At 58.8% G+C, this 19,492-nt stretch overlaps 1 protein-coding gene across 4 annotated transcripts; it reads left to right on the top strand.

Annotated features, from left to right (window-relative positions):
* Nucleotides 1-272: 272 nt before the first annotated feature.
* On the top strand, nt 273-19,446 carry PLCD3 (phospholipase C delta 3). 4 transcript variants are annotated; one of them, XM_027098876.1, is made up of 16 exons: nt 686-800; nt 4,640-4,824; nt 10,643-10,804; nt 10,903-11,131; nt 11,467-11,596; nt 12,528-12,756; nt 13,226-13,427; nt 13,599-13,743; nt 14,568-14,720; nt 15,878-16,021; nt 16,164-16,314; nt 17,155-17,271; nt 17,904-18,070; nt 18,243-18,378; nt 18,469-18,618; nt 18,761-19,442. In XM_027098876.1, exons 2-16 carry the CDS (start codon nt 4,797-4,799, stop codon nt 18,847-18,849), a joined length of 2,232 nt encoding a protein of 743 aa, XP_026954677.1. In that variant the 5' UTR covers nt 686-800; nt 4,640-4,796; the 3' UTR covers nt 18,850-19,442. The 4 variants fall into 4 exon arrangements, 3 of the variants coding, with proteins under 3 accessions (XP_026954676.1, XP_026954675.1, XP_026954677.1); XR_003431148.1 differs by lacking the exon at nt 4,640-4,824 and having other exon boundaries at nt 273-800; nt 18,492-18,618; XM_027098875.1 differs by lacking the exon at nt 4,640-4,824 and having other exon boundaries at nt 273-800; nt 15,881-16,021.
* The last annotated feature ends 46 nt before the right edge of the window (nt 19,447-19,492 follow it).

Here is a 19,492-nt window from a genome sequence, read left to right as displayed (position 1 = left end):
CCCCCCCACCCCCCACTCCTCCGGTTCGGGCTGCCCTGCCGCCCGGCTAAGCTCCCGGGGCTTTCCGGGCCTGCGGACCCTAGGCCCAGGACGATCCGGCTCGCGGACCCTATCCCCTGTCTGGCTTCCTTCTGAGCCCTCAGGCGGGACGGGGAGGAGGAGGGTGGAGAGGGGTCCTGAGTCCACACTGAGTCAGGGTCCGGGGAAAGGAGAGGGTGTCTGTGCCAGAGGGCGGCCGTCGCTCCCTCCGATGCCTCCCCCCAGCACCATGGGGGCTCAGGACTCCGATAGGGCCGGGATCCCAGGACCGCTCGGAGAATGGGGAGGCGGACTCAGGAGCAGGGGCCTAACGCGGAGACTCGGGGTCGCGGGTCAGGCCCCCTCCCCACACTTCCTCTAGGGCACGGTTCCCCGCCTGGGGTCACCGCCCCCTTCGCCGCCCCCTCGCACCTCCCCACGCCATCCTTGGCCCCGCCCTCTCCCTCCGGGTCCCTCCTTCCCTAACCCTCGTCCCTCCCTCTTTCCCTCCTCCCGACACCTCCTCCTCCCGACACCTCCTCCTCCCGACTCCCTCACGGCGCCGGTAAGTTTCTTCGCTCGACACCGCGCACGTCTCCCCGGGCCCGGCCCCGGCCCCGGCCCCGCGACCATGCTGTGCGGCCGCTGGAGGAGCCGCCATCGGCGGCGCGAGGAGCCCCCGGTGCCGGCCCAGGTCGCAGCGCCCGTCGCGCTCCCGTCCCCGCCCGCACCCCAGGACGGCGGCAACAAGAGGCCCGGGCTGCGGGCGCTGAAGAAGATGGGTCAGTGAGCGGCTTGGGCGGCTCGGGGTGGGTGCGGACGGGCCCCGGGGGCGCAGCCTGGGAGGGTTGGGGTGTTCCGGCGAGCCGTTGGTGGGCTTCCCAATGGGGCTGTGGGGAGTCCGGCGAGGGATGGAAGACCAGCACCGTTCCAGCGGGGGAGGGGAGGTCGCACCTGGGGTCACCCGAGGTCCTGGGGTCCGAGCGAGGCTCCCAGGATGGCTTTTGTTTTCCACCAGGAGGCGCCCTACCTTCGGGTCAGAAAGCCAGAGTTGCCTTCTCAGATTTGAGGGAAGTCAGTGGGGGAAAGGAAAGTAACTATGGTTTATCAAGCATCTCCCAGACACTGGCCAGCACTGGGTGGTTACAGATGTGGTGCCCTTCAATCTTCTTCACCTTCCTGAGAGGCAGGTGGTAAAATCCCCATTTCACAGATGAGGAAACTGACTCAGAGAAAGTCAGGAATTTGTCTATGACCACACAGCTAATAGAGGGCAAAAGTTGGTATGTACCCCACACTGCCCCTGGCCCCATCTCAGAACCAGAGCAAAGTGGGACTGACTGGGGGGTTGAGGGCTTGAACGAGGGGGTTTATGTGTGAGAGTTTTACATTTTATACAATGTAAAATACTGTAAAAGTGAAGTGGTGTAGTAGAACTGTGGTCGGTAGAATAGTTAATGAAGTGGGGCTGAGGGAACAGAGGGCAGGGCTGCCCGAAGACCTGTGTGAATCTTGGAGCAAAAATCAGAGGTCCCGATAGCCGGTCTTACCTTCTCTTTACCACTGTCCTCCACCCCTTGTTCTTTTTTTTAAGATTTTTAAATTTTAAAATTTATTTTATTTATTTATTTTTGGCTGCATTGGGTCTTCGTTGCTGTGCACAGGCTTCCTCTAGCTGCGGCGAGGGGAGCTTCTCTTTGTTGAGGTGCACGGGCTTCTCATTGCAGTGGCTCCTCTTGTTGCAGAGCATGGGCTTTAGGCGCAGAGGCTTCAGTAGTTGTGGCTCGTGGGCTCTAGAGCGCAGGCTCAGTAGTTGTAGTGCACGGATCCACGGCATGTGGGATTTTCCCAGACCAGGGCTCGAACCCGTGTCCCCAGCATCAGCAGGCGGATGCTCAACCACCGCGCCACCAGGGAAGCCCCACCCCCCTGTTCTTACTTCTGCCTCCTCTCATTCATTTGACCTGAATTTATTGAGTGCTGTGTTCTGAGCGCCGTGCCTGGCACTCTCCTTATGGAGACAGAAGACAAGGTCTCTGCCCTACCTTTCATCAATCACACATGCATTCCACAAACATTTATTGAGTGCCTATATTATGCTCTGCCCTGGGGATTCAGCAACGAACAAGGCAGACACAGTCCTGGCCCTCAGAGAGCTGAAGTACCAGCAAGGATGTCAGACAATGAAGCAAAGAAATAAGGCTGTGAAGGAAGGACCAAGATGCTGGCGAGCCCTGGCTGCACCCTGGAGCTGGAGGGAGACTAGAGTGAGGCAGAAGGGGAGAGGCAGGTGGAGGCTGGGTCCTCAAGGCCCCTGCTTATAAGGTTATGGACTTTCTCTGGAGGGTGACAGGAGCCCGGGAAAGGTCTCAGGCCGGAGGAGAGAGGCAGGAATTGTGTAGAGTAGGGGTGGGTTGGACGAAGGCAGGGGTGAAACAAGGAGACCCACAGGAGGGAGGTTGAGGAGTCAGCTGGGCAAGCTGTGTGTGTGCGGGGGGGACGGGGAGCTCAGAAGTGGGCCGGTACAGCCGAGATGGATTCCAGAACTACAGGGAGATGCACCGGGCTGGACTTTGCAGTTGGCGGGATCTGGAAGGTGTCTCTAATGGGTGGCAGCGTCATCATCCTGTGGTCTAAGGGGCAGTGGTGGTTTGGGGAGAGGTCGATGGCCATGGGGAGTTGAGGTGCTGCTGAGATAGTCAAGGGCTGGTGTTGGGCCAGAGAAGCAGCCCCAGGCGTCAGCTGCCTGCGGGGGTTATGGGTACCGTGGGAGGGCTGAGGTGATGCTCCCGCACACCTGCCTGCCTCCTCTTTCCATACTTTTTTGCTAAGCCCCGTCCGCATGCCAGAGTGCAGTGTCAGGGCTGGGGCTACAGAGATGGAGGACACAGCACCTTGCCCTGGGGGAATGAACAGTCTAGTGCCAGGAGCCACTTGTAGACAAATAATTACAGCTGAGCCCAAGACTCATTCCCCTTTGGCTGAGTAACGTTGAACGGGAGCTCCGGGCACCCCGTGACAGTGACACTCTTGGGAACTATGTGGGTGTCAGAATGCCATCTGCGCCACCCTCCCTCGCCCCTGACTGCGGCACCGTCCTGTTGAGTGACTGCCTTCAGAGAGAGGAATGTCAAGTCTGTGGGGAATGTCCCTTCCCCAGGCCTCACTGAGTCCAGGTGGAGGTGGAGGTGAAACCCAGCTGTCCTGGGGTCCAACTGCCCTGGCCATAAAGGCCCAGTCCTAGGTCTACCAGCCAGGTAGCTTCCACGATGACCCCTGCAGCTGCTGCCTCTCCTGAAATGACCCTGAGGGCTGTGTCCTGTCACCGCCTTCGCCACACCCCTTAGTCTAACAGAGGACAGATTTTCTTTCCGATCAGGTCAAGAGACTAGAGCAGGGAGTGGCTCAGAGTCAAAGGTGAAGAGGGGCCCAAGGAAAAGAAAGGGGGGCCATACTGGGGGAAACCGAGATGAGGGGGGACGGACAGCAGCCCCCGCATTGAGTGGGAGTCATTTGTGGAGCCTAGGGTCCACTCTGCTCCCATCCCCCACCCCCAGGCTGGGCTGCTGGCCTGGCCTGCGCCAGGGAAGCCAGGGAACAGTTGAAGAGCTAGAAGAGGAGCCCAGTGAGCACCAGGGCAGGGCTGAGCTCGCAGTAGCCCAGATCCTACTTAATCCTCGGCCACCCCAGGGGAAGGTGCTGTCACTGTCCTCACAGGTGAGAAACTTGAGGTGGAGGGGGTGAAGTCACCGGCCCAAGGCCATGCGGTTAAGAGGCAGCGTCTGTCTGCCACCAAAGCCATCGTTTTCAATGAGGGCTCTTTTTAATAAGAAACAGCGTTTCTTTTCTTTTTTTTCTTTTTAATTAATTTATTTATTTATTTATTTTTGGCTGTGTTGGGTCTTCATTTCTGTGCGAGGGCTTTCTCCAGTTGCGGCGAGCGGGGGCCACTCTTCATCGCGGTGCGCGGGCCTCTCACTATCGCGGCCTCTCTTGTTGGGAGCCCAGGCTCCAGACGCGCAGGCTCAGTAGTTGTGGCTCACGGGCCTAGTTGCTCCGCGGCATGTGGGATCTTCCCAGACCAGGGCTCAAACCCATGTCCCCTGCATTGGCAGGCAGATTCTTAACCACTGCGCCACCAGGGAAGCCCTCAATGAGAGCTCATTATTGCTGGAATTAATGAATACTAATTACCACCTTTATAACACTGTGCGAGCGCTTTTCTTGTATTAGCTCGTTTAATGTCACAACCTTATGAGGTAGGTGGGACCATTAGCCTCATTTTACAAGTGAGGAAACTGAAGTTCAGAGAGGTTCAGTAACTTGCCCCGGATTCCAAGCTGGGAAGTAGCTAAGAGAGGATTTGAACCCAGGAAGTCTGGCCCAGTGTCCAAGCTCCTAACACAATGAATGAATGAGTGATTTAAGCCTGGTGGGGAGGGGCCTGCTACACCCCTCTCCCATAGTGGTTCTGCCAGCTGCCAGGGGTGTCCTCATAGGGCTGCCAAAAAATATATATCAGTATGTCCCAAATTATGTAAATATTTGATACTAAAATATTATTATTTTTTGTTCATCTGAAATTCACATTTAACTGGGCATCCTGAATTTTGTCTGGCAGCCCTATCTCCCCAGAGCCTGGAACTGTCCCTGTGCCCCGATGCTCCACCCTGCCGCTAATCCTCCTGTGAGCAGAGCACTAAGTGGGCAGAATCTGTTGCCTTCCCTCCCCCGTCGGCACACACCGCCAAGTGCCGCAGGGAAAGCGGGCTCTCCCGATGGCCTGCCCAGGGCATCTCCTGCAGGGTGAGTGGGGCTGCCAGGGGCGAGGTTGGCAGGTGGGGCGGTCTTCAGAGCAGCCCCCGGTCTGGGGAGGTGCCTGGCCTGGGTGGTGGGAGGGGTGGGCAGCCCTCCTGGTCGCGCTGGCGTGTGCCAGGCAGGGCTGGGGGGCTGGCTCTGCCCTGCATCCTGGCCCCCCTCACCTCTCCTCCTTCCTCAGCTCTGAGGAGCCCCGCTCCACGATCTCAGCCCCCAAACAGGCTTCACGCCTGGTCTGGCCCTGCGGAGAAGAGTGTTGCCACCTTTATCGCACTACGTCCACCCAGAGCAGGGGAAGCACCGCCTGCCTTTCTTGACTTTGTTGATGCTTCAAGGAATGTTATGGATTCTGGCACTGAGCTCCGCTAGGCTCTAGCCTTGGGTGTGGCAGCCAGTCAGGGCGAGGGGGACGCGTTTGGTACCCGAGGTGCTGAGGCTACCTGCTGGCTTGAGGATTCCGGTGGGAAGGAGTTTGAGACCCCTTGCCGTTGCCTGTCCCCTCCCAGAGCCTCATGGCCTCAGTCACCGGGAAAAACTGCTCTTCCTCCCCTCCCCCCGTTGGCATGAAGCTGTCGGCTGTCGCTGTTCCCTGCATGTCTCACATTCCTACTGGAGTCCCGTGGGCCCTTCCTGAGTGTGCACTGGCGCACACACACACACACACACACCTTAGTTTCCATGCCAAGCTGACCACCTCCCACCCACCAACCCCATACACACACACACACACACACACACACACACACCTGATGTGCACACACCACCCTACACACACCTTCACTCCTTACACACCCTGCTCTCTGCATACATGCCCCGTGACCACACAGCACTCCCACCCCTGCCACCAGCCCACTCTGGCCTCTGCCCACCCCCTACATGGCCCCTGCATCCACCCCTGCCTTGGGCCACCCACACTGTTTTTAGCATACACAGCGAGTCCTCTCTGATCATCAGTGGCCCACCTGTGAGAAAGGTGGGATTGAAGGGCCAGGGATAAACTTGGCCTCCCCACAGCCCCTTGCAGCTCTGCCAGTGAGGCAGATTCCTGCCCGCAGCCTTGGCCCCAGACCACACACAGCCCAACCCGCCCAGGCTGCAGGTGGTTACTGGGAAACTGTGGGGCTGCCCGTTCCTTACCACCTCCTGGCCCCTCTCTGGGGGCTGAGATAAGCGGCTCAGGGAAGGTGTCTGGGCCCCAGCTGATGACACTGGGCGGGAGAGGGGCCCAGCTGGAAGCCATGGGACTGAGGAGCAGGGATGGAGCAGAATACCCGGGTCCTTGCCCACCCCCCACCCCCGGCACTGCCTTGGTTTCCTTCTTTGTTATCATTTACTGTGCGCCTCCTGTGGGCGGGCCCCAGACAGAGAGCCCTGTGTGCTCCTTCAGTCACACAGAGCCCTTTGGGTGAGGCCCCCCAACTCTGAACGCACCCCAGCTGCCCCGTGACCCTGGACAAGTTCGTTAGCTGCTCTGTGCCTCTTCAACAGCTTTATTGAGAATTAATTCACATCCCATACCATTCGGCCATGTGAAGTGTACAGCGGTTTCTGGCATATTACATTATCATTATTCTTATTCTTTGGCTGTGCTGTGTGGCATGCAGGATCTTAGTTCCTCCACCAGGGATCGAACCTGTGCCCCCTGCATTGAAAGCACGGAGTCTTAACCACTGCACCGCCAGCAAAGTCCCTTAATTTTTAAAAATTGTGGTAAAATATATATAACATAAAATTGGCCATGTACACCATTCTGAAGTGGGTAATTCAGTGGCATTAATTACATTCACAATATTGTGCTATTTCTAAAACTTTTCCATCACCCTAAACAGAAACTCTGTAACCATTAGGACATAAGTCCTTTGGTTTCTTCCCTTTCCCATTCTTCCCTTTCCCCAGCCCCCGGTAACCTCTAATTTACTTTCTGTCTCTGAGTTTTTTTAAATTGAGGTATAAGTGATATAAAATCTGTTTCTGTGAATTTGACTGTTCTAGTATCTCATGTAAATGGAATCGTACATCATTTGTCCTTCTGGGTCTGGCTTATTTCCCTTAGCATAATGTTTTCATCTTTTTTTTTTTTTTTTTTTTTTTTTTTTTGCGGTACGCGGGCCTCTCACTGTTGTGGCCTCTCCCGTTGCGGAGCACAGGCTCTGGACACGCAGGCTCAGCGGCCATGGCTCACGGGCCCAGCCGCTCCGCGGCATGTGGGATCCTCCCGGACCGGGGCACGAACCCGCGTTCCCCTCATCGGCAGGCGGACTCGCAACCACTGCGCCACCAGGGAAGCCCGCATAATGTTTTCACGGTTCATCCGTGTTGTAACAGAGATCAGATTTCACTCCTCTTTATGGCTGAATAATAAGCCACTGTATGCATAGACCACATTTTGCTTATTCATTCATTTGTTGATGGACGCTTGGGTTGTTTCCACCTTTTGGTACTGTTTGTCCTCATTTTTACTACTGTTATTTCGTGATTGTTCCCCCACCTGCTTGGTTGAGGTGGCCATGGTGCTGGCCCAGCCCAGCTCCAGGTTCAAGGCAGAGATGGATAGATAGAGAATCCACGGAAACCACGGGAGGCAGGCAGCTTGCACTCCTGCTCCAAGCAGGTAGGAATGAGGTCGAGGAAACATCTGTGGGTTTGGATCTGGTGGGACCGATAAATGTTTACTGGGTGGCTAGGCAGAGGGCCAGGCCCCTCTCAGTATCACTGCCCAGGGCCTGGGCCTGCTTCCTGACCTCACGCCCTTACCTCCCTTGGTCCTGCCCCTCCCATCTGACAGCTCAGCCTCCTCACTACCCTAGGGTTCAGAAGCTCAAGCAGTGGAGAAATAGAGGCACCCACCCAGGGACTCGGCACCTGGCCCAGCCGGGCACTTCACCCTCGTTCTGTGTGGCTTTTCCTCTGGCAGTGTGGTTGGAGGACAGTGTGGTCCAAGGGGCAGTGTGATCCGGGGGGCCTGTGCTGGTTGGGTGGGCAGAATGGAATGTCACCCCTTCCCCCAGCAGGCTCCTGGGGAGCTGGGGGTGAGAGTCAGGAGTAGGGGCCTCCTCAGCGTGGGAACCTGTCCCGGTGGGGTGCTGGTCGGGAGCTCAGGCTGCCTTTCTCCATGTCCTGTTTGCAGCAGGCTCTGGACAAAAGAGGCCTTCAGTGACTCACCTCCATTTCCAGCCTTAGTCATGCACCAGCCCCCCTCCTCCACCCCCCCCCACCAACCTCTGGCCTTGGCATCACAGGGCTGGCCCAGTCAGGGGAGGTGGGTGCAGCTGCAGGGCCTGGCTGTCATGGGGATGAGGAGTCCCCTTTCCCATAGCTGAGGGGGTGGTGGAGGGGCGGGCTCAGCCCTGATGGCGCTGCAGGTGCCCCTGAATGCCCTGCCCCCCACTCTGTTGTTCCTCAGGATGAGAGAATGCAGAGGTTGCCTGGATGTGGGGAACCTGTGGGGATAGGGGCCTGAGGGTCTGGTGAGTCTCTTGGCCTGGCCCATGCCAAGTTCCAGCTCTTTACCTGGAAGAAGGAGGGTTCCACCTCCCCTTCCTGGCTAGGTGGCACTGAGTGGGCATTGACCCTTCCAGAAGGCCACAGTCTAAACCCTGAGAGACCCCTTGGAGCCATTAGGGTCACAAATTGGCCCCAAGGGGGACCATAGCCTCTTAAGGATGGCAGGTTTCTCCTCCTGCCCCTGAGTCCATGATTCTCCATTATAGTCACTCTCAAAGTCATAAGGTAGCTTTTTTTTTTTTTTTTCATAAGGTAGCTTTTTAAACATACAGATGTCCAACCCCCAACCTGTACCTGCTGGATGAGAATCTCTGGGTCATGGGTTTTGCAACCTCCACCAGGTGATTCTGATGCACAGCTGGAGTTGAGAAACCCTGACCCACAAGGCTGCTGCCCTGACATCTGGACAGATGGCTCAGGGCTGGGGCTAGAATACACTTAGTCTCCAGCTGTCTGTCCATCTGCCTCCCCTTTTAGAAAACACTGGCTGCAAGCCTGGCTCTGGGACAAGCACTGAGGTGAGGATATCCCAGCGCTTGGGCTTATTAAGGTCCACTGAAATTACAGTTTAGGTGGGGTGATTTAATTAAGTAAAAAGTGTTGCTGGTGGTCAGGGAAGGAGAACTCCTATTTGAGGACAAATCAGGAAAGACTTCCTGGAGGAGGTGGTCCTTGAAGGACCCCAGTCTGAGGAAGAGATGGGAGAATGATCCTACAAAGGCTCCTAGAGAGAGTGAGAGGAAGCCCCAGGAATTTAGACTTGATTCCTCAGGTCAGGGTTTGCAGCTGGGCAAGCAGGGTCCTTGGGGCCACAAAGCCTAAAGCCAAACCCAGTATTGGGAGCTTGTTAAAATAAAGGGAGGAAGAGAGGCCCACTGTCTTGTTTCTTTTGGCCCAAACAGTGGTGTTTTGGGGTTTTTTGTTTCAATTTGATTTAATTGCCAACATTGAAAAATCTGGAGGCGTCACACATAAATCCAGATTCGGTTCTCTGGGAACTCTGGGCCTTCATCCACTCCTGGCTGCCTCCGTCCTTCCGAAGGGTGTGGACCCTACAGTTTGTCTGGTTTCCACACGTTCTGTTGTCCCCTGGCTCATAAACCTTTGGTTTTGACCCCTGCTGAGGAAGATCTGAGCAGGGTGTGGCCCTACCAGGATGGGCAGCACCTTGACTGAATTTTGGGTTTTGTAGCAGCTACTATTGTGGTCTCCATTTTATGAATGGCGAACATGAGGCTTAGAGCAGTCACAGGGTAGTGCCACCAAGGCCGTGTAACTGGGAGGTGACAGAGCTGGTATTTGACTCCTCGGACCCTGCTCTTTCCTAGGTCCTCAAGCCCAGGATGGTTGCAGGGAGTTGGGGGAGGGAGGAGGATAGAAGGAGCAGAGGGGTCAGTGTAGTGGCCAAGGGCGAAGCTGCTGGAGCCTGACCTCCAGGGTGTGAAGCCTGCTTCTGCCACTCCCCAGCCATGGAATTCTGGCAAGTTGCTGAAGCATCTCTGCACTTGTTTTCTCGTGTGTTAACACGTGAGTGGGGTCTGGCATGTAGTAGGTACTTTGTAAGCATTTTGTCTTATTAAGAGGGATGGACGCTGTGACCGGAGAGCACATGTGGGCTCAGGGGTTACACGGGGTTGTGACAGTGGCTGGGCAAGGGGGATACCAAGTGTCACAGGAGATCATGCTTTCAGCTGGGCCCCACCAGGGCATCTGGAGATCAGCCCCAGGCTGGCCAAGGCAGGACTGGGCCTGGCATGCTTGGTCTGAGACCCTGGAGCCAGAGTGACCTCTGCTGTCCTCCCTTGTCTTCGGGAAAGCAGAGGTGAGGAGCTTGGGTTGCAGCAGGAAAGATTTAGGTTAGATAGTGAGACTACCCTCTTGATGGTCAGGTTTTCGTGTCAAGGGAAAAGGCTGTTGATGGCAGATCCCAGGCTTGAAGGCTGGAGGCCGTGATGGAGGGGAGTGGCAGAAAGAGTGACCTTTAGCGAGGCCTGAGTCCCAGGCGCCGCCTTGGGCTCTGCCCTGAGGGCCTCCAGACGAGGCTGCTTGACACGGGGGAGGGCAGGCCTGTTACTGGCACCCCTCCCAGGGTGGCCTGGGTGGGACACACCAAGCACAGGCCTTGGGGCCAAAGAGCCTACAGCCGAAGCCGGTATTGGGGCCTGTTACAGGGAGAGGAAGAGCCGCCTGGGAGAGTTTACAGAGGCTTGGGGAGGGAGGCCGCACCTCCCTGCTGGGAGGAGGGTGGAGGGAACCTGCAAGCAGGGCCAGCCAGGATGCCCATCACCTCCCGCCCCCGCAGGCCTGACGGAGGACGAGGACGTGCGCGCCATGCTGCGGGGCTCCCGGCTCTGCAAGATCCGCTCGCGGACATGGCAAAAGGAGCGGCTGTACCGGCTGCAGGAGGACGGCCTGAGCGTGTGGTTCCAGCGGCGCATCCCGCGCGCGCCTTCGCAGCACATCTGTGAGCTGGGGCCCGGGCGGGCGCGGGCAGGCTGGGGACAGTGGAGACCCGGCCCCGCCGCCCTGACCCGGCCGCGCGCGTCCCGTCCCTCTCCGCAGTCTTCGTGCAGCACATCGAGGCCGTCCGCGAGGGCCACCAGTCCGAGGGCCTGCGGCGCTTCGGGGGCGCCTTCGAGCCGGCGCGCTGCCTAACCATCGCCTTCAAGGGGCGTCGCAAGAACTTGGACCTGGCGGCGCCCACGGCCGAGGAGGCGCAGCGCTGGGTGCGCGGTCTGGCCAAGCTGCGCGCGCGCCTCGATGCCATGAGCCAGCGCGAGCGCCTCGACCAATATCCTCCCGGGGAAGGCAGCGGACCGCGCGGGGAGGGGGGCCGGCCGTGTGCCGGGAGGACCCTCAGGCCCAGGGGAGGCGTGGCTCCGCCCTTAGGGACCCGCGGTTTGAGATAGAGCCCCTTGTCTTAAGAACCGAGGGTGGTGACGGGGAGCCCGTTCCCGTGGAGGACGTGCGGCTGGGGCACTCAGGGGGTCCACAGGCTGAGGGGAAACCACAGCCCCCAAACCTGGGAGCCCCCAGGGCGGGGGTGGGGGTATGCCATACCTGTAAGTTACCTGTCATCAGGGGGCTGGGCCCAGCCTGTCTCTAGTATTTCTTGAGCACCCACACCTGGATCCACTTCTACCTGCATCGAGCGGACTCCAACCAGGACAGTAAGATGAGCTTCAAGGAGATCAAGAACCTGCTCCGCATGGTCAACGTGGACATGAACGACATGTACGCCTACGGCCTCTTCAAGGTGGGCATCTGCCGCCATTCTGGCCTCTGCTCTCTGCCTTCCCCCAGCCATCTGGGTCACCAGTTCCCTCCCCCTTCCCACCTGCCCTCTGCCTTCCCCCAGCCATCTGAGCCATCAGTCCCCTCCCCCTTCCCACCCGCCAGCTTTTGTGGAGAGTGGCCTCTCTCTGCAGAAAGGCCACATCTGGGCCTAGGTACACTTTCAACCCAGTGAAGCCACTGGGCCAGGATGGGAGTGCTGGCCCAGAGCTCCTTTCCTCACCCTCAGGCAGAGCCCAGGTAGGGAGGACCTCAGGCTCACGGGTACACACAGGAGCGCACCCCCTCCACTGTGGCATGTGTGGCACCTCCACACGTGACCATGTACACCCCCCATGTGGGAGCACAGACAGGGGCCCACGGAGGTGGGCTGTGCATCCGTGGCCCAGTTGGATCACGTGGAGACACCTGTGTGGATGTTGACTGTGACCCCAAAAGACAGAAGGGGCCACGGCACCAGTGCACCTGGGCCGATAGCGCCACGTGAATTCTGTTATGTGTTGCTCACTGCCCCTGGGTGTGAACGTGTGAGGCTGAGAACGGTAGCGTATACACACGGGAGCGGGGATTCTGGCACCGGGGCTCAGCCCTGCCCGGGGCTCAGCCCTGCCCAGGGCTCACAGTTTTTCCTCCCACATCTTGATTCTTGGAGTAGGTCGTGGGGCAGAGGAACAGGCGATGAACCCCAGAGTCCTTTCTTAGAATCCCAGCCTGTGATTTAGCAGCTGTGTGAGTCTGAGTGAGACCCGGAGCCTGGCTAGCTTTCAGTTTCTCCACCTGTGAAACTGCGGACAGTGCCTCCTTCCCAGACGTGGTGGATGACGGGTGTGTCAGCGCAGGCCAGCTCTCCCAGGGTGTCCTCCTCCTCTGAATCTCTCCCTCCTGCTCTCCAGGAGTGTGACCGCTCCAACAATGAGTGGCTGGAGGGGCCTGAGATCGAGGAGTTTCTGCGACGGCTGCTGAAACGCCCCGAGCTGGAGGAGATCTTCCATCGGTACTCGGGCGAGGACCGGGTGTTGAGCACCCCCGAGCTGCTGGAGTTCCTGGAGGACCAGGGTGAGGATGACGCCACACTGGCCCACGCCCAGCAGCTCATCCACACCTATGAGCTCAACGAGACAGGTGAGGGGTCTGACAGATGGGGCTGGGGCCAACACGGCCCAGGGCTCGGCATCTGACAGGTCCGGGTTCCCAGCTAAGTGGGCTCTGCTATTACAGGCTGTGGGCACCATCTTGGGCAGGTTACCTTGCCTCTCTGAGACTCAGCTGCCACATCTGTAAAATGGCATAGTAATGTACCGTCCTCACAGGGTTGGGTTGAAATGAAATGGCATAACTTGGGAGCCCCCTGGTGGCCTACTGGTTAGGATTCCAGCCTTTCACTGCCGTGGCCCGGGTTCAATCCCTGGTCGGGAAACAGATCCCGCAAGCTGCGAGGTGTGGCCAAAAAAAAAAAAAAAAAAAGGCGTAACTTACGTGGAGTCCAGTCAGTAGACAGGTGCTCACTATTACTAAGTTGAGTGAGCTTTGAGGCATTTTAGGGCCAGACAAAGGGGTCCCCCGTGATGCTCTCTTCTGCCCATTCCTTCAGCCAAGCAGCACGAGCTGATGACTCTGGATGGCTTCATGATGTACCTGTTGTCGCCTGAGGGGGCTGCCCTGAACCCGGCCCACACGTGTGTGTTCCAGGACATGAACCAGCCCCTGGCCCACTACTTCATCTCCTCCTCCCATAATACCTACCTGACCGACTCTCAGATCGGTGGGCCCAGCAGCACCGAGGCCTATGTTAGGTACCATAGTGGGGGGGATGGTGGGAGTGAACATGTCTGGGAGCCAGTTTGGGGATGGACATGGGGCTCAGCTCCCGCCATGGGCTTCCTGGGGCCTACCTGGGGGCCTGTCCATCGCCCTGCTCTGTGCCACCCATACGACACCTTGCCCATCCATCCATCTGTCCGCAGAGCCTTTGCCCAGGGATGCCGCTGTGTGGAGCTTGACTGCTGGGAGGGGCCAGGAGGGGAGCCGGTCATCTACCATGGCCACACCCTCACCTCCAAGATCCTCTTCCGAGACGTGATCCAGGCAGTGCGTGACCATGCCTTCACGGTGAGCCCTGGGACTCCCACGCCCAGCCCCAGAGCCTTCCCCATGACATCAGCTGGTCTCAGTCCTTCCAGAAGAAACCCCTGGGACTTCCCTGGTGGTCCAGTGGTTAAGACTCTGTGCTTCCACTGCAGGGGGCACGGGTTCGATCCCTGGTCAGGGAACTAAGATCCTGCATGCCGCGTGTGGTGCGGCCAAAAAAACCCCAAAACAAAAAACCCCCCGAAACAAAAGAAACCCCTGCCCAGGGACTCACTTTCACCAAGTGCTGCTGGGACAACTGCCCAATGGGGTAGAATAAAGCTGGGTGAGAGGCTCCCTTCTCCCACCCTTATATTTAGTAAATGTATTAAAATCGTAAAATTTCCAGAAGAAAACCTTGTGGGTAGGGAAGGACCTTTTAATCGTGACTCGCAAAGAGAAAATCGTGAGAGGCTCAGTGTTGCACCTACATAAAATTGCAACTTCTGTCGAGCTATACAAACCTTACCGTCAGCAAATGATGGGCTGGGACCAAAAGTGTGCCACCTAAACGGCATGGTCAGTGTCATTAACAGATAAAGAACATTCGAAAAAAACATTCCTGCAGCCCCCCTCAGCCCCCAGACACTCTACCCCTTCCCCGAGGCCCCAGATCTGACCTCTGCCCCTCCACGTGCACGCTGACCCCAGTGTGTCCCACATCCACGCACTCAGTCTCCCCCAGAGTGGGTTCTGCAGAGCCCTGCCTTTGCCTGCCTGGCCTGAAAGGGGTTGGGGGCCGGGCATAGCAGGGGTCCTGGTGGGGGAGGGGTGAGTGACTGAGCTGCTGACCCTCCCTCCCACAGCTGTCTCCGTACCCCGTCATCCTGTCCCTCGAGAACCACTGTGGGCTGGAGCAGCAGGCTGCCATGGCCCGTCACCTCCACACCATCCTGGGGGACATGCTGGTGACGCAGCTGCTGGACTCCCAGAACCCTGAAGAGCTGCCGTCCCCAGAGGTGATGCTCCCGGACCCCCAGCCTGGGTCGGGGGAGGGTCTGGCTCCGAGGTCCACATCCACCTCCCTTGTTCAGGGCCCCTCCCCTCTCTGTCTTAACCTTCCTCCGCTTCTCCGTTCATCTGACATCTGCCACCCTGTGGTCTAGTCACTTGTCTGCCTTCCATTTTGACTAGACACACCCCACCCTGTCACCTGGCATCGAAGGCCCTCTACGACCTGGCCCTGACCTCCCCGCTCTGCCTCCTGCCCACGGAGTCCCTGCAGGCTTGGCCATTCCCATCTCAAAGGCCTTGGTTGACACTGTCTCTTCCATCTGAAGCTCCCTTCCTAGCCATCTGTGCTCGCCAAGCGCCACCTGCTTAGAGCTCTAGCTCAGCGTAAAGGGCCTCTTCCTGTGGCCTTAACAACTTCCTCAGCTCTCTGGCCAGAAGTGGTCCTTCCTCCTTTCCTCCCAACCCCCAGAGCATTTCATCTGCCCCTTCAGGACACTCATCCTTTTGGGGCTCTTTGAGAAAACTCTCCTCCTCCTCCCAATCCCAAATTATGCAAGGAATGTAGGTTCACCTTTGTGTGTGATTTTTTTGTCGGTATGAAAATAACATACATATGGTAAAAGAAAAGATGGAGCCGCAGAAAAGCATACACAATGGAACACGGATTTTCCTCCACTCAGGCTCCCCCCGTCCTATTTCTGGAGAAGTGAGCATCTTCAACAGTGTCTTGTGTATCCTTCCAGAACTTTCCCACGCATATATATAGCTATGTACACAGCTATCTTCTCTTTCAAATGGTGCACGAAGATCACGTGAACACGTATTCTACATGCGCTTCTTTCACGAGATCTTTTTTTTTTTTTTTTTTTTAAAATGAGATCTTTTTTGAAGAGAGCACCGTCTCTCTCAACCCTGAGCCGCCTCATTCATTTTACTGGCTGCTGTGTAGGATGCTGATGCTTAGAGGGACCCCATTAGCCAGTCCCCTGTGGATGGGGCTGTTTCCCTCATAGGTTTCTTCCTATTAGAAACATCACTCATCTGTGTCTCCTTCGCTGCTCGCCACCCTGGGCCAGCCCCTCACACAGTGGTGGCTGAGTGATAGATTGACCGGCCGACACAGGGGCAAAAGGGCTTAATTTTTCCGTGTTGGTCTCTACAGCAGCTGAAGGGCCGGGTCCTGGTGAAGGGGAAGAGGCTGCCAGCTGCTCGGAATGAGGACGGTCGAATTCTGTCAGACCGGGAGGAGGACAACGAAGACGAGGACGAAGAAGAGGAGGCGGGGGCCCCAGAGCAGAGGCGGCGGGTGAGTGGGCCTGGCTGGGCCAGCCCGGGCTGGGCAGGGGCTTGAGGCCACTGTGGAGCTTGGGGGCAGGTGGCAGAGGGAAGGAAGGTGGGAGGACCAGGGGTCTGGAGTGGGCAGACCCCCGCTGAGGCTCATCTCCCAGGCCAAGCAGATCTCCCCGGAGCTGTCGGCCCTGGCCGTGTACTGCTGTGCCAGCCGCCTGCGGACCCTGCGCCCTGCCCCAGCCCCGCCCCAGCCCTGCCAGGTCAGCTCCCTCAGCGAGCGCAAGGCCAAGAAGCTCATCCGAGAGGCAGGTAGGAGCCGGGACGTCGGGCCTCTGGGGGACCTGCAGGCTGCTGGTGGGTGGTAGATGCTGAAGTTGATCTGGAAAGGAGTGCGAAAGGGCTTCGGGGGCAGTGAAAAGAGGGGCTCAGGGAATGAGTGCCCAGCACACGCCTGGCACCCGGCCAGGCGTACGTAGAGGGAAAAGGGCACAGGAAGGGGAGGCTGCTGTCTGCCTTCACCAGCTCACAGCCTAGTGGTGGGGCCAGACACAGATGGATAATTACGGTGCCGGGTGATCAGTCGGGCAGGACAGGCACGACGGAGCCTGGGGAAGCCCAGCAGGAGGGGGTGAGACCAGAGAAGGGTTCCCGAGCAAGTGGTGGCTGAGAAGACACCTGACTGAAGGATGAGGCGGAAGCAGCCAGGTGAAGAGGGGGAGGGGACTTCAGACAGGAGGAGCAGGTTGGCCCAAGGCCTGGAGGCTTGAGGTACAGGAAGGGTTCCTGGAACCAGAGGCGTGGCTGGAGGAGTGCTTGTGGGATGAGCCATGAAAGACAGGGGATGCCAGCCTGGGGCCAAGTGCTCCACCCACCAAGTTGGGAACGTGGGGACTTGGGGTGGGAGGCAGTGTCAGGCGGCGGGAGCGGGGGGGGGGTCCCTGCCCCTCTCTGGACTTCAGCAGCCTCCTTGTGAGGACCCCCGTCCCCTCATCAGAGAGAACAAGGAGCCGGGGCGGGGGAGCTGGGGATGGGAGTTCAGCCTCTGTTCCCAGCTTGTCTCTGGAGGTGGGGGAGGGGAGGGGACAGGCCCTGGCACCCGGTGAGCCACAGCCCAGGGGCTGTCACAGTCCTGCCCCAACTCTCCCTCAGGGAACAGCTTCATCAGGCACAATGCCTGCCAACTGACCCGTGTCTACCCACTGGGGCTGCGGATGAACTCCGCCAACTACAACCCCCAGGAGATGTGGAACTCGGGCTGTCAGCTGGGTGAGTGGGAGCGCCGGGGAGAGGGGGTGGGCAGGGGGCCACGGCGGCCCCAGCGGTGATGAGGCCGCACAGCTTTCCAGAAGGTGGAGAAATGAGTCCTATAGATGCCAGTGATTAAAAGACTGATCAACAAGGAAGGTGGGGAAACACAAAGCAGGCTCGTTTGTGTGAACGAGCCAGTGCACGATCTCAAAACTTTTCATGCAGGTGGAAATTCAAAACCTCCGCTCCCATGTGCCCCATACACACACGCACACAGCCCGGCAGTCCCCACTAAGCAACGCTGACGAGCGCGTGTTCTGGAGGGAGGCCGAGCAGAGCCGAAGGAGAGGAGCCTGGTCCCCTTGGGGGCAGGGAGGGAAACATGGGGCTTCCTTGGATCCTGCCTCTGGCCCGGCCCCAGGCCCAGCCCCACCCTCCGGCTCCAGCTGTGGAGGCTGCCGTGAAACCCCCCAGCCATGGTAGGGGTGGGATATCACTACCCAGGCAGTGGGACCCTGGGCCCTCTCTAGAGAGAGCTGAGTCCTCGCCCCATGAGGTGTGTCCGGTGGGGAGGGCAGTGAGACTCCTGAAACTGAGCAGTGAAGAGAGGGCCACTGAGAGCCCCTGCCCTGCCCCCGCTGTGTCCACAGTGGCCCTGAACTTCCAGACGCCAGGTTATGAGATGGACCTCAATGCCGGGCGCTTCCTTATCAATGGGCAGTGCGGCTATGTCCTGAAACCTACCTGTCTGCGGCAGCCTGACACAACCTTTGACCCTGAGTGTCCTGGACCCCCCAGAACGACTTTCACCATCCAGGTCAGCAGCCTGGACCACACCCTGCCTGGGGTCCCTGTCTGCGGGGTGCCAGCCTGAGGATAGCAGAGGCCTGGGGACAGCTCGCGGGAGGGCGGTCCGCCTCCAGGTCCTGAGCGGGAGGGCCGGTGTGAGCCCCTTGGGCTAGGCTGCAGCTCCCCTCGCTCCCGCGCAGGTGCTGACCGCGCAGCAGCTGCCCAAGCTGAATGCCGAGAAGCCAAACTCCATCGTGGACCCGCTGGTGCGCATTGAGATCCACGGGGTGCCCGCAGACTGTGCTTGCAAGGAGACCAACTACGTGCTCAACAACGGTGGGGGCCCTGCTGGGGCGAGCTGGGGGCAGATAGCGGGGAGCGGGGCAGGTGCAGGGCGGGCTCTTGACGGTCAGGCCTGCGCCCTAGGCTTCAACCCCCGCTGGGGGCAGACCCTGCAGTTCCAGCTGCGGGCTCCGGAGCTGGTGCTGGTCCGGTTCGTGGTAGAAGATTATGACGCCACGTCCCCCAATGACTTTGTGGGCCAGTTTACACTGCCTCTCAGCAGCCTGAAGCAAGGTTGGTGGGGTTGACAGGGGTGGAAAGAGAAGGGGGGCCGGGCCTCCAAGACCCTGTTCACCCGGGCTGCCCACTCCCTCCGAGAGCCTGGCCCCGCAGGGCGGTGGGCAGAGAAGCTGACACCGGGCTACCCTCCCGGCAGGATACCGCCACATCCACCTGCTTTCCAAGGACGGGGCCTCACTGTCACCAGCCACCCTCTTTGTCCACATCTGCATCCAGCGCTCCTGACGGCACAGCTGAGCCACCCTGGGTTCTGCAGGTGCCAGTCTGCATCCCTCAGCGGAGGCCGTCTCCTCCTCTGGAGAGGAGGGGTGACGGAGGGCCAGCCCTCCAGCCTCCCACTTAGCCTGCCCGCCAGGCTCTGTTCTCAACTGGGTGCTGAGGGCCGCCTCAGCCCCTCCTGAAGAACAGGCAGTTGATCTTTTCCCTGGGCTGTGAGATGCCCCCAGCTCCTCGGGTGCTCAGCCCACCTGGTCGTCGTGGCTTCTGAAGAGCCAGGCCCGTTGCTGCCAGGAGACTTGGGGAGCAGGACATGTAAGCCCTCAGCCACTCTCTGCCCCGTCCCAGCCTCCTTCCCACAAGGAGCCCAGCCACCCCCTTGCCCCCTCCCCAGGCGTTAGCCACCCCGTAAGGCCCTCCTTCCCCCTCCAGGCTTTCTGGGCTCCTCCCTCCAGCTCTGGAACCTGAGTGCCACTCCCTTGTTAAAGCAGGCAGGGAGAGGGAGGCTCAGCCTTGGGTAAACCTGGGAGGAGATTTTTAACTTGTTTTAGAAGAGCCCTGGAGAGGACAGCAGAACACAATAAAGAAGCAAGTTTACTTTACCACTGCCACGCCCTGAGCACCTCTGAGGCCACACCCACAGGCCTATGAG

Source organism: Aethalodelphis obliquidens, unplaced genomic scaffold, assembly GCF_003676395.1.
Source record: "Aethalodelphis obliquidens isolate GAN/ISIS:26980383/991018 unplaced genomic scaffold, ASM367639v1 scaffold126, whole genome shotgun sequence".
Taxonomy (NCBI): Eukaryota; Metazoa; Chordata; class Mammalia; order Artiodactyla; family Delphinidae; genus Aethalodelphis; species Aethalodelphis obliquidens.
The sequence above is the reverse complement of the archived record's forward strand: the minus strand, read 5'-3'. Positions and strand labels throughout refer to the sequence as shown.

Coding starts and splice junctions, on each gene's coding strand:
- PLCD3 (XM_027098874.1), top strand. CDS start 650: ATGCTGTGCGGCCGCTGGAGGAGCCGCCATCGGCGGCGCGAGGAGCCC. Junction 11,597..12,527: donor ACGCCTACGGCCTCTTCAAG/GTGGGCATCTGC, acceptor CCTGCTCTCCAG/GAGTGTGACCGCTCCAACAA. Junction 17,272..17,903: donor GAACTCGGGCTGTCAGCTGG/GTGAGTGGGAGC, acceptor CTGTGTCCACAG/TGGCCCTGAACTTCCAGACG.